The sequence below is a fragment of the Gymnoscopelus microlampas genome (genome assembly GCF_963454915.1).
Source record: "Gymnoscopelus microlampas genome assembly, chromosome: 14".
In the NCBI taxonomy this organism is placed as follows: Eukaryota; Metazoa; Chordata; class Actinopteri; order Myctophiformes; family Myctophidae; genus Gymnoscopelus; species Gymnoscopelus microlampas.
The window spans coordinates 47,744,020-47,759,129 of NC_139951.1; the positions used below are offsets into that span (position 1 = coordinate 47,744,020).

The 15,110-nt window shown below is 42.9% G+C and overlaps 2 protein-coding genes across 2 annotated transcripts; one reads left to right on the forward strand and one right to left on the reverse strand.

Annotated features, from left to right (window-relative positions):
* Positions 1–9,613: 9,613 nt before the first annotated feature.
* Positions 9,614–10,861, reverse strand: LOC311060273 (C3a anaphylatoxin chemotactic receptor-like; the record flags this gene model as incomplete). The annotated part of the gene is made up of 1 exon (XM_084078409.1): positions 9,614–10,861. The coding sequence occupies one exon, from the start codon at positions 10,859–10,861 to the stop codon at positions 9,614–9,616; it is 1,248 nt and encodes a 415-aa protein (XP_083934535.1).
* Positions 10,862–13,570: 2,709 nt separating this feature from the next.
* LOC311060274 (C3a anaphylatoxin chemotactic receptor-like) lies at positions 13,571–14,857 on the forward strand (the record flags this gene model as incomplete). Its single annotated transcript, XM_084078410.1, has 1 exon — positions 13,571–14,857. The coding sequence occupies one exon, from the start codon at positions 13,571–13,573 to the stop codon at positions 14,855–14,857; it is 1,287 nt and encodes a 428-aa protein (XP_083934536.1).
* Positions 14,858–15,110: the final 253 nt, after the last annotated feature.

The following is a 15,110-nucleotide window of genomic DNA, read 5'->3' on the forward strand; positions in this document are numbered from 1 at the left end:
AACAAAGGTGCCAAATGGAACCAAAAACTGGTTCTTCAGAGTGACGCCGTAGAGAAACCATATTTGGTTCCAGAAAGAACCTTTCAGACCATTTATTTGAATGGTTCTATAAAGAACCCAAAACAAACCGGCTGAAATGTGTTCGTCGAAAATAGCAGATCTACAAGCTATTTTCGATGAATGACTTGCCTGTTAAGACATGGTTTAAGAGTTCAAAGGTTCCTCAAAGAACTTTGACAAAAGGTTCTCTAGAACTAGATGAGGAACATGTAGAACCATGCACTAGATCAAATGGTTCTTTAGTAGTTGATGGTTCTTTGTGGAACCATATAGCCTTTTAACGAACCATTTAAGAACCATTATCTTTCCTGTGTGTAGGGCATTCAGTTATGACAAAAAAAACACAGAAGAACGTTAAAGGGTCTACACCATGAATTTTAACTTTTTCTTCATTTTTGTGTGTTTTTGGTCTCCCCCACCTCTCTTCTGTTCCAACAAATACCCGACTTCGAGCATGCAGGCTTTCATAGGCTATCTGTGGTTTTTATGTAAATTGGTCTGAAAACAGTCCGTCAGATTTGTTCCCCCACCCTACGTCACGTCTGGGAACAATTCCTCCCGTTTTTCAGTTCTAACCAAAAAAAAAAAAGATTTAGGCTCAAACCTTTTGAAAAACGTTTGAGGGACATAAACAATATGATATCAAATATTATTATTATTTTTTAAATTCATGGTGTAGCTCCTTTAAAATATGGTGATTGTTTGGGCCCGACAGCGACGATAACAAACCGGCGGTCCTTGAAATGAAAAAGGTTACTACTGCCTTTATGATGTGTTTTTTTTGTTGTTGTTGTTGTGGACTGACCCATGGGAGTATGTAGCTTCAAAGTCACTGTGTGTCGCTTTACATTATCGTCCACCATATTGGCAACGGTTTCAGGTTGGCCCTGTCCGAACGACTTTCTTAAATTTGTATTCATTTATTTATTTATTACAGAATGTAACAGCAAATCAGTCTTGTCATTATACTGGCTGGAGAGAGAGAGAGAGCGTTGAATGGCCACCAGCCAAAATGCCACCCACAATGTTTTAACCTTGATGTGAGGCGAGCCTGAGGGAATAAGAGCGTTTTCAATTTAAATAGTACATTAACTTTGATCCCAATTTAACCTGCAGTTTGCTCTCCTGGGAGCAGTGTGGTGGAAAAGTACTCAGATTGTGATTGGACTGAAGTAAAAGGTATTAGCGATACCACAATGTAGAACAACTCTACAAGGTACAAGTACAAGTAAAAGTCCGGTATTCAAAATCTTACTTATATCCATTAAGACCGGGAACGCATGGTCATTTTAAGATTTCTTTGGCTATTCAAAAATATCAGATTTACAGATTTACAAGCTCGTAGATTTACAAGCTGTAGATCTGCTATTTTCATTTTGTACACTCTCTGAGTTACAGACCCATAAGGGTCCATTTGGTTCCTGTCTATCATTTAGCTGGGGACCCCCTGGAACCCCCTCAAGTACCCCTGGGGGTCCCCGGACCCCACTTTGAGAACCAATGGTGTAAAGTAACCAAGTACATTTACTCAAGTACTGTACTTATCCAATATTAGTCTGGATTGCATATCCATGAATATCATCAGAGTGAATTGTGCAGAAATTACCCCCCACTCAGCAAACACACATAAAGGAACAGGCATGTTTTAGACATTATATTGATGAGGGGATGCGGCACAGTGGAGCTACAGTAATGAGCTTTTTGTGCCTGTCAGGTGGAAACCTCTCATGTCCAAAAGAAACATCACACAAAAGCATCAAAAGTATCAGATCTACAAGCTTGTAAAGCTTGCTATGAGTTAGAATATGGAGATAAGAGGTTTCTGCCCGACAACAACAACAATGTGTCAGACAGACAGACAGACAGACAGACAGACAGACAGGCTTTTCAGGTGGCCATGCAGGCGACGGCTAATTTGAGAATGAATGGACCGTTCCTTTTCAGCCATGAGGTGGTTGGCGAAGTTAGATCTGGCTAACTCTCTCTCTCTCTCTCTCTCTCTCTCTCTCTCTCTCTCTCTCTCTCTCTCTCTCTCTCTCTCTCTCTCTCTCTGAAGTGAATTAAGCCAGGCTGGAGGTGCATTCCACTGGAGTGTGAAACTGTCGTACGACGAATTATACATCAGTTTTCATTCATTCATTCATTCATTCATTCATTCAGGGTAAAATGCTAATTGTGACTGCTCTCTCTAACAAATAGGGGGGGGGGAGTCCTTTACTCATTGAAAAAGCCCTCTTTAATTCTAAAAGACCCACTTCACAGCTTCCTCCATCCATTTAAAGTCACTGTAACAGCTTCCCTAGCTGTTACACACACTGCCTGCCACAGTGTACAATTATGCCGTTGTATACTGACCCACCTGCCCTCTGAAACAGCCAAATCCCCCCCCCCCCCCCCCCCCTCCCTGGACCACCATTATTGTTCCTGAAACGCTGGAAAGCTGGAAAACTTTCACTCAGGGGTGGAAAGTAACCTATAAGTACATTTACTGAACTCGTTATCAAAATTGTGATGTCAAGCTTCACGTGACATCAAAATGTCAATATAAATAGGTAAGACAGAATTAATCAGGAATAGTACTTTCTAGTGAAAAAAAGAACAAAAAAAGTTTCATTTTTTCAGTTTACAGCAAGGGTCTTCAACAGGGGGTCCGGGACCCCTAGGGGGTCCTCAGAGTTACTACAGGGGGTCCGCCAAATCTTTAAGTGATATGATTTTTCTTTTTTACCATAACCACTCGAAACCTAGCATCCCCTTTCTGAGGAGAACTCAGAAAAGGGAGAACACAACGCTGCGAGGTGTTGTGGGCTTGTAGATCTGCTATTTTTGGCCAACGCTCCCCGTCTATAACGACCCATAGGCTTTCTTTTAACCCATTAAGACCTGAGGCGATTCTTTAAAAAATTCTAAATCATAACAGTTTTTGGAAAAAAATCTAAACATTTTTTTTTTCAAGATTTTTCAAAAATAGCAGATATACAAGCTCATAGCGCGGCACTCGGTGCCGCGCTATGAGCTTGTATATCTGCTATTTTTGAATAGCCAAAGAAATCTAAAGTGACACTGATGCGTTCCAGGTTAACTCCTCTTACCCATAGGCCTCTCAGCAGACCTTGTATTGAACTGTACTTTCCTGTGCTTTTTTTTGCAAACTGCTAATAAAGTATTCAATCAATCAATCAATCAATCAATCAAAACTCTGGTTATGTGGGGGACATATCATGCAGCCATTCCCAGCTGTGCTTTTCAAACTTTTTCAAGGCACACCTTTACTCATAGTGAAAATAGCCGATCTACAAGCTCACAAAATGTTGTGACGTGACAAGTTATTTTTTGAAAATGTGTGAAAAATCTATAAATAATATTAAATTGCCTAGAATGTCATTCCCAAAACACCCGGGGCACCAGGATGTAGAATTTATCTCTGCTTTGGGAAATGACCGCTCGCTCCTTCACTTGGAAAGGAGCCAGCTAATTGAAGTACAGATACTCAATAAAGGTACTTAAGTACAGTACTCAAGTAAAAGTTTGTTCAGTGTTTTGCCTCATTTCACTGTAAATGCTCATAATGCCTCACATCCTGGTTTTGATGGAGGAATTTCTTTGGTTCTAACTGATCCCCCAGTTTGTTTCATCTCTGACTCCAACCAGATGGTTCTGTTTGAATAAGCATGAGGCCCTGATCACAACGAGAGAGAGAGAGAGAGAGAGAGAGAGAGAGAGAGAGAGAGAGAGAGAGAGAGAGAGAGAGAGAGAGAGAGAGAGAGAGAGAGAGAGAGAGAGAGAGAGAGAGAGAGAGAGAGACATACAGAGAGAGAGAGAGACATACAGAGAGAGAGAGACATACAGAGAGAGGGGCAGAAAAAGGCCACTCTTTCCATAGTTCTAATCTAAATGGATCAAACTCTAGAACACTAGGCTAGTTTTAACCCTTTAATCACTTTCACTTTCAGCTTTTGAAAGACTTTGAATCAGCGATTCTCAATTCTTTTTTAATTTTATTTCAAGGGGTATGGTGGCCGGTAGAGCGGACGGATGGCAACCGCGAGGTTCCCAGTTCGATCCCGGGCTCCTCCAGAGTTAGTGTGGAAGTGTCCTTGAGCAAGACGCTGAACCCATAATTGCTCCTGATGAGAAGCTTGGTGCCTTGCGTGGTTTCCTCCGCATTGAATGTGTGTGTGAATGTGTGAATGTAATGCACAATCTATGTAAAGCGCTTTGGATAAAAGTGCTTTATAAATGCACCATTCATTTACCATCGTTTAATACCAACTTTATGTCTAGACTATAGGACCTCAGCACTGTGAAATCCTCAGTGTTTATTATAAATGTTGTGTATTTGAACAGTTCTTCTAGGTCTGTCCTATATGACTCAGGGGACAAAAACCTGTGGAATGAATGTGTCACAACGTGTCACCATGTGCTTCTGGAACATGCAAACACAAACCAGTCGGCCCAGCGTAGCGCTAGTGGCGTTAACCCATTAAGACCGGGAACGCATCTGTGTGTCATTTTTAGATTTCTTCGTATAACTGCTATTGAAAAATAGCAGATCTACACGCTCATAGCACAGCACCGAGTGCCGTGCTATGAGCTTGTAGATTGAAAACAATTGAAAATTCATGAAAATCTTTGAATATATATATATTTTTAAGCGAATATTTTTAACTCAAATCTTTGCTTCTGGGGGATTCTATAAATGTCCTCTAAATCCTAACAGTTTTCTGAAATTAAGATATTTCTTTCTAAGAAATTAAGAAATTAAGCTATAAATAAGTGGTTCTCAAACTTTTTCATGTCAAGGACCCCCAAAATGATATGTATTTGGCCACGGACCCCCCATCTAAAAAAAGATGTTGTTCCAGAAGCAAAGATTTGAGTATTTTTTTGTTATATAGGCCTAGATATATTCAAAGATTTGCACACATTTTCACGATTTTTCGTGAAAATGTGTATAAATAGCCAAAAAGAAATCTTAAAAATGACACAGATGCGTTCCCGGTCTTAATGGATGATTAAGTAACCACTGACATGGGGAAGTATCGTGTGGGTGGAGAGATTACAGTACATCACGTCATTGCTAAATTATTGTTTATACCAGCGGTGGTAGAAATACTCAGAGTACTCTCTGTTAAGTTACATTCCAGCACTGATTAAGCCAGTGAATGGGGAAGTACAGTATCACAGGTGGAGATGACAACACGTCATTTTGGTTAATGATTGTTTATAGAGCCGTCTGGTCTGAACTCCACCTTTTTGTTTATGGTTCTCACTGTTAACTGTAGGAATCAGGAACCGAGATAATGTATGTTCACACAGGCAGCATAAAGAGGGGTTTTACCCTACTACGTATATCCAGGTCAACGTCAACAAAATACAGTGGTGGAAAAAGTACTCAAATGTTTTACTTTAGTGTAAGTATCAATACTGCAATGTAGAAGTCCTGCTCAGTTGAGAGAGAGAGTAAAGGTCCGGAATTCAAAATTGACTTGAGTAAAAGTACAAAAGGTATTGGTATCAAAATGTATGTAAAGTACCAAACGTAAAAGTAGGCCTACTGCAATGTTTGAAAATAGCTGATCTACAAGCTCACAACGCGTCATGTTGCGACGCGTTGTGAGAACGTGGCGAGTTGTGAGGGACCATTGTGGTCCTCCTACAGCATGTATTCAATTCATCAACATGTTAACGCAAAATTAACACAATATGACATGTCATCAACACATGCAAACACTATTATGTACAAAAGAGATGGGAGAATAACATTAAGCTCCCCTTGTGGCCGTGGTTCTCAAACTTTTTCATGTCAAGGACCCCCAAATTGACACTTATTAGCCCGCGGACCCCCATTTGAAAAGATATGCCTCAGGGACCCCCATAAGAGAAGATTTTTACGGCTCTAGTGATTTACGGCAGTGATTTTCAACCATTTTAATTTCGAGAAGGACCCCCAGTTTGACATGCATTGGGCTACGGACCCCCATTTAATTTAATGACATTTCTATCTCTGGGACCCTAACTTATATTGTAAAATCAATATTAATTTAACTCTGAGAGTGTACAAATGGAACCAAATGGACCTGTTAGCGTCTGTCCTGATCACTTCACCTCCAAATAACAGTTTGGACAGTCAGTCAGTCATATAAAGATCACATTTAAGAAAAAAGCTTGCCTTGCCTTGGAGCACCTTAGGGTCTGCATTTCTCACATTCCCAGTCAACACCTCAACTGGACAGATATTCACACGTCCAGATGTTCACGTTCACAGACATCGAGACGGACAGCGAGGCCACAGGAAACAGTATTTCCAATAGGAAATGACATCATCGTATAGTGAAGGTTGTCTGCATCAAGCACAGATGTACAGTAGAGTGGAAACGTGCACACTTTAAATGGAGTTTTGTAACTGTTGTTATTTGTGAAATAGAGTTTGGTTATAATCACTTAAACCCTATATAATTCATTGATCGGGGTCCCTCAAGGGTCTGTGCTGGGTCCCCTCTTTTTTTTTTTACCTCTACACCGACCAAATCTCTTTGAACATTCACATATGTTTGTGATGCTAGGGTTCATGTGGTTAAACAGTAATTAAAACATCTTCATGTATGTATGTCAGCATAAGTGAAATTAAACGAACAAGCTCTTCTCCAGGTGTCGAAAAGTTGGTTCTCTCTAACATTCTATTGGTTTGTGGGTTCAGAGTTTATATAGCATAGCAATAACATAAACTATTGTTCTTTTGGGTAAATCTAAAAGTGGAAGAGCCTTCATTTCAAAATGAATGTGATGACGTGGATACACCTGGGTCTGTGGGTGGAAGTTTTTGAATGAATGACTTCTCACCTAGGAAAGCATGTATCAGCCTCTAAAATACCTGGATATGCATATGTCTGTGCGTGTGTGTGCGCGTGTGCGCGTGCGTGTCTGTGTCTGTGTCTGTGTGTGTGTGTGTGTGTGTGTGTGTGTGTGTGTGTGCGTGCGTGCGTGCGTGCGTGCGTGCGTGCGTGCGTGCGTGCGTGCGTGCGTGCGTGCGTGTGTGCGTGCGTGCGTGCGTGCGTGAGTGAGTGTGAGAGAGAGAGAGCGAGAGAGAGATATCATTTAAAAAACATTTACTTGAGTGCATTATTCTCTGATAAATTAGTGCCATTCTTCTGGGTAAAACAGGTTTTTGTTCAGCATATGTCATTGTTTGTTTATCTCAGGAGGAACCGAAATAGAAACCGGAGTGCATTTATCTTTTTATTCATCGCTAGGCCTGTATCACTGCCTGGTCACAAGGCTGGTGACTGGTAGTGCACACAAACAATGGAGTCAGTCAGACAGGCAGGCAGGCAGGCAGGCAGGCAGGCAGGCAGGCAGGCAGGCAGACAGACAGACAGACAGACAGACAGACAGACAGACAGACAGACAGACAGACAGACAGACAGACAGACAGACAGACAGACAGACAGACAGACAGACAGACAGACAGACAGACAGACAGACAGACAGACAGACAGACAGTGTGGAGGAACACATGGCATGCTGTTGTTCCGGATTTACATTTCGTTGCTTCGTCGGGCCAAAACCTCTTATCTCTATGTTTATCTCCAACACTTTTTGTTTGTGTTTTTTCGTAAATTAATGCTCTACTCGATCATACTACAGCGTCACACAAAAGTATTAAAAGTAGCAGATCTACAAGCTTGTTTCACTGTTGTTGTTGACCGAGACGATTTACTCAAGTAAATGGGGGGGGGGGGCTATACAGAAAAATATAATCAATAATAACTACATTACATTCAATACAACCTTCCAAAAATGCTTTTAAAAGTGACATGAAATAGCGTTTAAGTGTTTAACCATTGTCATCGTATTGTCAGCGAAGTGCTGTCCGCATGCACGGTGATCTAAAGTTCTGTGAGCCAAAACATTATTATGTTTAAGAAGTACAGAAAATAATTATTGACTTTTGAAGCTTTGGTAACACTTGGAGAAGCACTTCTCCGGATGTATTATTGTAATAATAATGCATCATAATGGAAAAGCACTGCAGCCCCAGATACAGGAAGATGCCTCTCAGATTACCCCCAGTATAATGTGCGGCGTAGACAGCATGCAGTCCAGACATAACAGGGGCCTGGTATATCGGAGTGAAATCAGCCTCATTGACCAATTACTTTCCTCTAGTTACCATCCGGTATGTTTATGAACAAGAGAGCAACACACTGGGAGCAGCACGCTGAATGGAGATCAGGATGTTATCAGTCAACGCAACGTAATCCCAGCAGGGCTTTAGATGGAGCCAAATGATACACATCTTTGGACATGCAATGCAATGCAATGCACGCCCCGTGCATGCTCTATCATGCCCCGTGCATGCTCTAGCATGCCCCGTGCATGTTCTAGCATGCCCCGTGCATGTTCTAGCATGCTCCGTGCATGTTCTAGCATGCTCCGTGCATGTTCTAGCATGCTCCGTGCATGTTTTAGCATGCTCCGTGCATTCTCTATCATGCTCCGTACATGCTATAGCACAGTGGTTCTCAAACTTGTTTGTGGACAGTACCCCCTTTCCATTATTTCTGATACCATGTACCCCCTATAGTACGACTACAACATTTTGCTTAGAAAATATTGACATCAACAGTCCAGTCAGTATATGTTAAAGATAAACCAGAACAATGGCAAATATGTATTGCTTTCTGTTCATTAACAGTTGTGCTATAGTCAGTAGTTCATGTTCCACCTTCAAGTACCCCCTCTTGTATCTCCGAGTACCAGAGGTAAGTCATAATGCAGTTATACAAACCTTTATTTGTTAGCAATACTGTTATTATAAGAAGTAGAACAAAAAAAAACATTCTTCTACATGGTCATAGTCATCTATTATTGAGCATATGGTGCCTTTTCAATTATAAATGGCAGCACTTGAACAGGCTTGTCGGGCCCAGGGGCCTGAAAGTCAGGGGGGCCTTCCTTCTAGAGTGATAACTGTCTGAGACCCCCTGAATTTCAGATTATTTTTGTGTATATGTTGTCTTATGTGTCTTAATTGTCAAAAAAACAATACAAATATTTAAAGATAATAAAATTCTCATTTACAACAACTTGATCTCTCCTTTATTGAAATGTAGCTCTACCGTACATTCAATAAGGAAGATCTCTGTTGTCATTCATAGCTAAGTGTGAGCACTTCTAGCCAATCTGCAGTCAGCCAATCAGGCAACTGGACTCCGCCTTTAAATATCACTGCATCTGGGGGTGCATACCACATACGCTGGTAATTCAGGTTGACGTGTCGCGGGTTCGACTCCCGTTCCCGACGACCTTTGCTGTGTGTCACCCCCCCCCCATCTCTCTCCCCATTTCCTGTCAGCCTACTGTCCTGTCAAATAAAGGCATAAAACGCCCCCCAAAACAATATCTTTAAATATCACTGCCTCTGACACTTTTCATTCTCTTTCCAGCATGCAACAAGCAACCCACCTTCATCCCCAACTTAGTTACTTTACACCAATGATGTACAGTACTGAGAAAATAAGCCAGATTAAAATCAAATTCAAAGATAACCCTAAACCTGTGCCTCAGACAGGGCGGTCTCTTGACCGGTGCTCCCTGGGTCTGTGGAAGCGTTGGTCTGAGGCGGCTCTTCAGTGAAGGCTTTCTCCAGCACTTTCAGGACAGATCTGCGAACTTCATCCTTGAAATCGTGACCCATGAACACGTACAACAGCGGGTTCAGGCAGCTGTTGATGTACGCCAGGCAGAAAGCTACGATGCTCACGCGTTCCAGCGTGTCCCTGTCCCGTGCCGCCACGACCTTTATCAACAGAATCTGTTGCGTGATGTGATAGGGGGCCCAGCACAGGAAAAATGCCGTGATGTCGGCCGCTAGGATTTTAAAGGGACGACCCGATCGGCTGGCCAGTGAGCGATTCCTCCTGATTCGGTGGATGACGACGGAATAGCAGGAGACGATGACGGTGAAAGGGACCACGAATCCCATGAGGAAGCGAGTGATGATCATGGCCCCATGTCGAAACTTTGCCAACTTCATGAAGTTTTGATTCTCTGCGGGATCAAAGCTAATCACGTTATTTTTAGTGTATGTAACAAAGCTGTTGCGGCACATAATGTATGAGGTGTCCTCGTGCACTCTCTGGCCGGCTAACCCAACAAAATGGTAGCGTATGTCCTTAAAGATGAAGTAAGGGGAGCTGAGAGCCAAGGCCAGCACCCAGACACCCAGACTCACGCAGGACGCCTTTCTGACGCTGCGGTGGATCTTGGCCCACACCGGCCACACCATGCCTACACATCTGTCGATGCTGATGACCATCAGAATGTAGATGCTGGCGTACATGTTCAGGAAGAGGACGGTCCAGTACACTTTGCACATGAATTTACCAAACGGCCAGAGGCCATTCAGAGTGCTCTCCGTGATCCTCAGAGGCAGGAGCGCGGTGAAGAGGAAGTCGGCCACGGCGAGGTTGAGATACCAAGCGGTGTTGATGGTTTTCTTCATCTTGAAGCCGGTCACCCAGATGACGAGTCCGTTCCCCGACACGCCGAGCACAAAGACCAGGCTGTAAATGACGAGGGACGCCATCTTGACAGATTGTTTCAGTTGTTCATCCTTGATATCATATTCAGAATAACCATCAGCCAGAATAAACATCTCCTTCAGCCATTCTAGCCGGACAAAGCCGTGAGGAAGAGAGGGAAATGAATTCTCATCGTACTGCCTCAAAGACTCGTTTTGACCAGACGAATCCTCATAGTCCTGCCACAAAGAGTCGTTTTGATCAGACGAATCCATGTTATGATCTCAATCGTCCTAACAAAAAAAAGAAGGTACATGATTTGTTTTATCACACCATTTATTAGCTGTCTTCATTTCTACCAACATGTATTATTATCCTCTAGGTCAGGGGTCTTCAACAGGGGGTCCTCAGAGTTACTACAGGGGGGGCCGCCAAATCTTTGTGTGATAGGGACTTCCACTAACCCCTTGAACCCTATCATCCCTATTCGGAAGGGAACATTAGCCGAAAGTTTGTAGATCTGCTATTTTCGGCAAAGAGGTCTGTAGAGGGGAAAAAGAGCAGACCAAGTACAGAGCCAACGGTCAAGTTTACAAAGTATTGAGGGTTTAAGTGGTTAAATGTCTGAAAACACACATTTTAACATTTAACATGAAAACAATATGTAGTGTGTTGTCCCTGCTTCATCCCTCTCTCAGCTAAGGGGTCGTTGTCCTGAAAAACGTTGAAGACCCCTGCTCTAGGTAAATAAGACTCTATTCACCATTTATAATGACTTAAATATGTTATGTAACGCTAACACAAACTCACGATACAATGTTACCATGATAACAAGACCACAATACAATATGTATCTCTTATATATATATAAGAAACAGAAAAATGACATCATGTATCCCCTGGTGATACCTGATGAAGGTCGTTTCGACTGAAACGTTGCAATAAACTACTGCTGTAAGTGGAGACAGTTTGCAGGATTTCTTTTGTGACCGTCTATAGATAAAGAGAGAAAAGAAAGGAAAAGCTATACCTGTTTCAAAGTGTTGAAGAGACGTCAGCCGTCAAAGAAGTGTCTTGTTCAAACTGTGGTCCGTGAGGATCTCACATCACCTTATAGCACCCTGTGGGAGGGGTCCTATCATTGCTGTCAGGCAGGAACCTCCTATCTCCATATTTCAACTTTCTTTTGTGTAAATTAATGGCCTACTTTGTCATGTAGCTGTAAGCGTAAATTCAATCAGGAAGATCTCTGTTGTCATTCATATAGCTAAGTGTGAGCACTTGTAGAGTCTAATTGCCAATGTTTTATTCAATAAAAGAGTCATTTGTATGGGAGTGACCAAGATATGAGAAAGTGTACAGTCTAACTGCATTTGGGGAGTGTACATGACTACTACTATTTGTATTTGAATTTGTATTATTGTATGTGTATGTATGTATGAAGACACACACATATATATATATATATATATATATATATATATATATATATATATATATATATATATATATATATATATATATATTATACAATTCTGGACTCCGCCTTTAAATATCACTGCCTCTTGGGGCGCATACCACATACGCTTGACAGCGTGTCGCGGGTTCGACTCCCGTTCCCGACGACCTTTGCTGTGTGTCACCCCCCCCCCCCTATTGTCCTGTCAAATAAAGGCATAAAACGCCCCCCAAATATATATCTTTAAATATCACTGCCTCTGACACTTTTCATTCTCTTTCCAGCATGCAACAAGCAACCCACCTCCATCCCCAACTCCACCAAGTCTCTCTCAATCGTCTAGAGTTGAGAAGGAAGGAGGTTCATCTGCACTGCCAACACCAGCGTCTAGACTAGGGGGGGGGGAGTGATTATATATTGGTCACTCCCATACAAATGACTCTTTTATTGAATAAAACATTTGGCAATTAGACTCTACAAGTGCTCACACTTAGCTATGAATGACAACAGAGATCTTCCTGATTGAATTTACGCTTACAGCTACATGACAAAGTAGGCCATTAATTTACACAAAAAAAGAATGAAATATGGAGATAGGAGGTATCTGCCTGACAGCAATGATAGGACCCCTCCCACAGGGTGCTATAAGGTGATGTGAGATCCTCACGGATCACAGTTTGAACAAGACACTTCTTTGACGGCTGACGTCTCTTCAACACTTTGAAACAGGTATAGCTTTTCTTTTCTTTTCTCTCTTTATCTATAGACAGTCACAAAAAAATATCCTGCACATCCTTCACTTACAGCAGTAGTTTATTGCAACGTTTCGGTCGAAACAACCTTCATCAGGTATCACCAGGGGATACATGATGTCATCTTTCTGTTTTTATATATAAGTGATAAATATTGTATTGTGGACTTGTTATCATGATAACGTTCTACCGTGAGTTTTTGTTAGCGTTACATAACATATTTAAGTCATTATAAATGGTGAATAGAGTCTTATTTACCTATAGAGCAGGGGTCTTCAACGTTTTTCAGGACAACGACCCCTTAGCTGAGAGAGAGATGAAGCAGGGACCCCCACTACATATTGTTTTCATGTTAAATGTGTGTTTTCAGACATTTAACCACTTAAACCCTCAATACTTTGTAAACTTGACCGTTGGCTCTGTACTTGGTCTGCTCTTTTTTCCCTCTACACCAAACCTCTTTGCCAAAAATAGCCGATCTACAAGTTCACAACTTGAACTTGAACTTGTTGATCGGTTATGTTCGGCTAATCTTCCCCTCAGAATAGGGATGATAGGGTTCAAGTGGTTAGTGAAAGTCCCTATCACACAAAGATTTGGCGGCCCCCACCTGTAGTAACTCTGACGACCCGCTAGAGGTCCTCCCGGACCCCCTGTTGAAGACCCCTGACCTAGAGGATAATAGAACATGTTGGTAGAAATTAAGACAGCTAATACATGGTGTGATAAAACAAAGCATGTACCTTTTTTTTTAGGACGATTGAGATCAAAACATGGATTCGTCTGGTCAAAACGACTCTTTGTGGCAGGACGGTGAGAATTTGTCTGGTCAAAACGACTCTTTGTGGCGGGACTATGAGGATTTGTCTGGTCAAAACGACTCTTCGTGGCGGGACTATGAGGATTCGTCTGGTCAAAACGGCTCTTTGTCGCAGGACTATGAGGGTGTGTATGGTCAAAACGGCCCTTTCTTGCTGGACTTTGAGGGGCATAATTGGAATTTGATGAATTTCTATGATGATGATTATTCTGAATATGATATCAAGGATGAACAACTGAAACAATCTGTCAAGATCGCGTCCCTCGTCATTTACAGCCAGGTCTTTGTGCTGGGCGTGTCGGGGAACAGACTTGTCATCTGGGTGACGGGCTTCAAGATGAAGAAAACCATCAACACCGTTTGGTACCTCAACCTCGCCGTGGCCGACTTCCTCTTCACCGCGCTCCTACCTCTGAGGATCACGGAGAGCGCTCTGGACGGCCTCTGGCCGTTTGGTAAATTCATGTGCAAAGTGTACTGGACCGTCCTCTTCCTGAACATGTATGCCAGCATCTACATTCTGATGGTCATCAGCGTCGACAGATGTGTGTGCGTGGTGTGGCCGGTGTGGGCCAAGATCCACCGCAGCGTCAGAAAGGCGTCCTGCGTGAGTGTGGGTGTCTGGGTGCTGGCCTTGGCTCTCAGCTCCCCTTACTTCGTCTTTAGGGACATACACATCAGCATCGTTGAGAAATGTAGTTGCCGCAATAGCTTTACATCTGCATCTGCATTCTACAACGCAGACTTGCGGAAGTTGCGGAGGTTTCGACACGGGGCCATGATCGTCACCCGCTTCCTCATGGGATTCGTGGTCCCTTTCACCGTCATCGTCTCCTGCTATTCCGTCGTCATCCACCGGATCAGGAGGAATCGCTCTCTGGCCAGCCGATCGGGTCGGGGTCGTCCCTTTAAAATCCTAGCGGCCGTCATCGCTGCATTCTTCCTGTGCTGGGCCCCCTATCACGTCACCATGCAGATTCTGTTGATGAAGGTCGTGTCGGCGCGGGGCAGGGACACGCTGGAACGCGTGAGCATCGTAGCTTTCTGCCTGGCGTACATCAACAGCTGCCTGAACCCGCTGCTGTACGTGTTCATGGGTCACGATTTCAAGGATGAAGTTCGCAGATCTGTCCTGAAAGTGCTGGAGAAAGCCTTCACTGAAGAGCCGCCTCAGACCAACGCGTCCACAGACCCAGGGAGCACCAGTCAAGAGACCGCCGGGTCTGAGGCACAGGTTTAGGGTTATCTTTGAATTGATTTTAATTTGTCTGTTTTTCCTCAGTACTGTACATTCTCAGAGCTTGAAACAGTTCTGTTCAGCACTGTGGTTAGGTTGGAGAGGAGAGGTCCATTATCAGCAGCAGCCATACGCTGCATTCAGTCCACAGAGAGGCAATTATCATCATTACTATAAGAACGTCTCTCTCACATTCTCTGGGGGCCACAGATAAGTAAAGTGGGGGGACCGTTTTCACGGCTTTGGAGCCCCACCA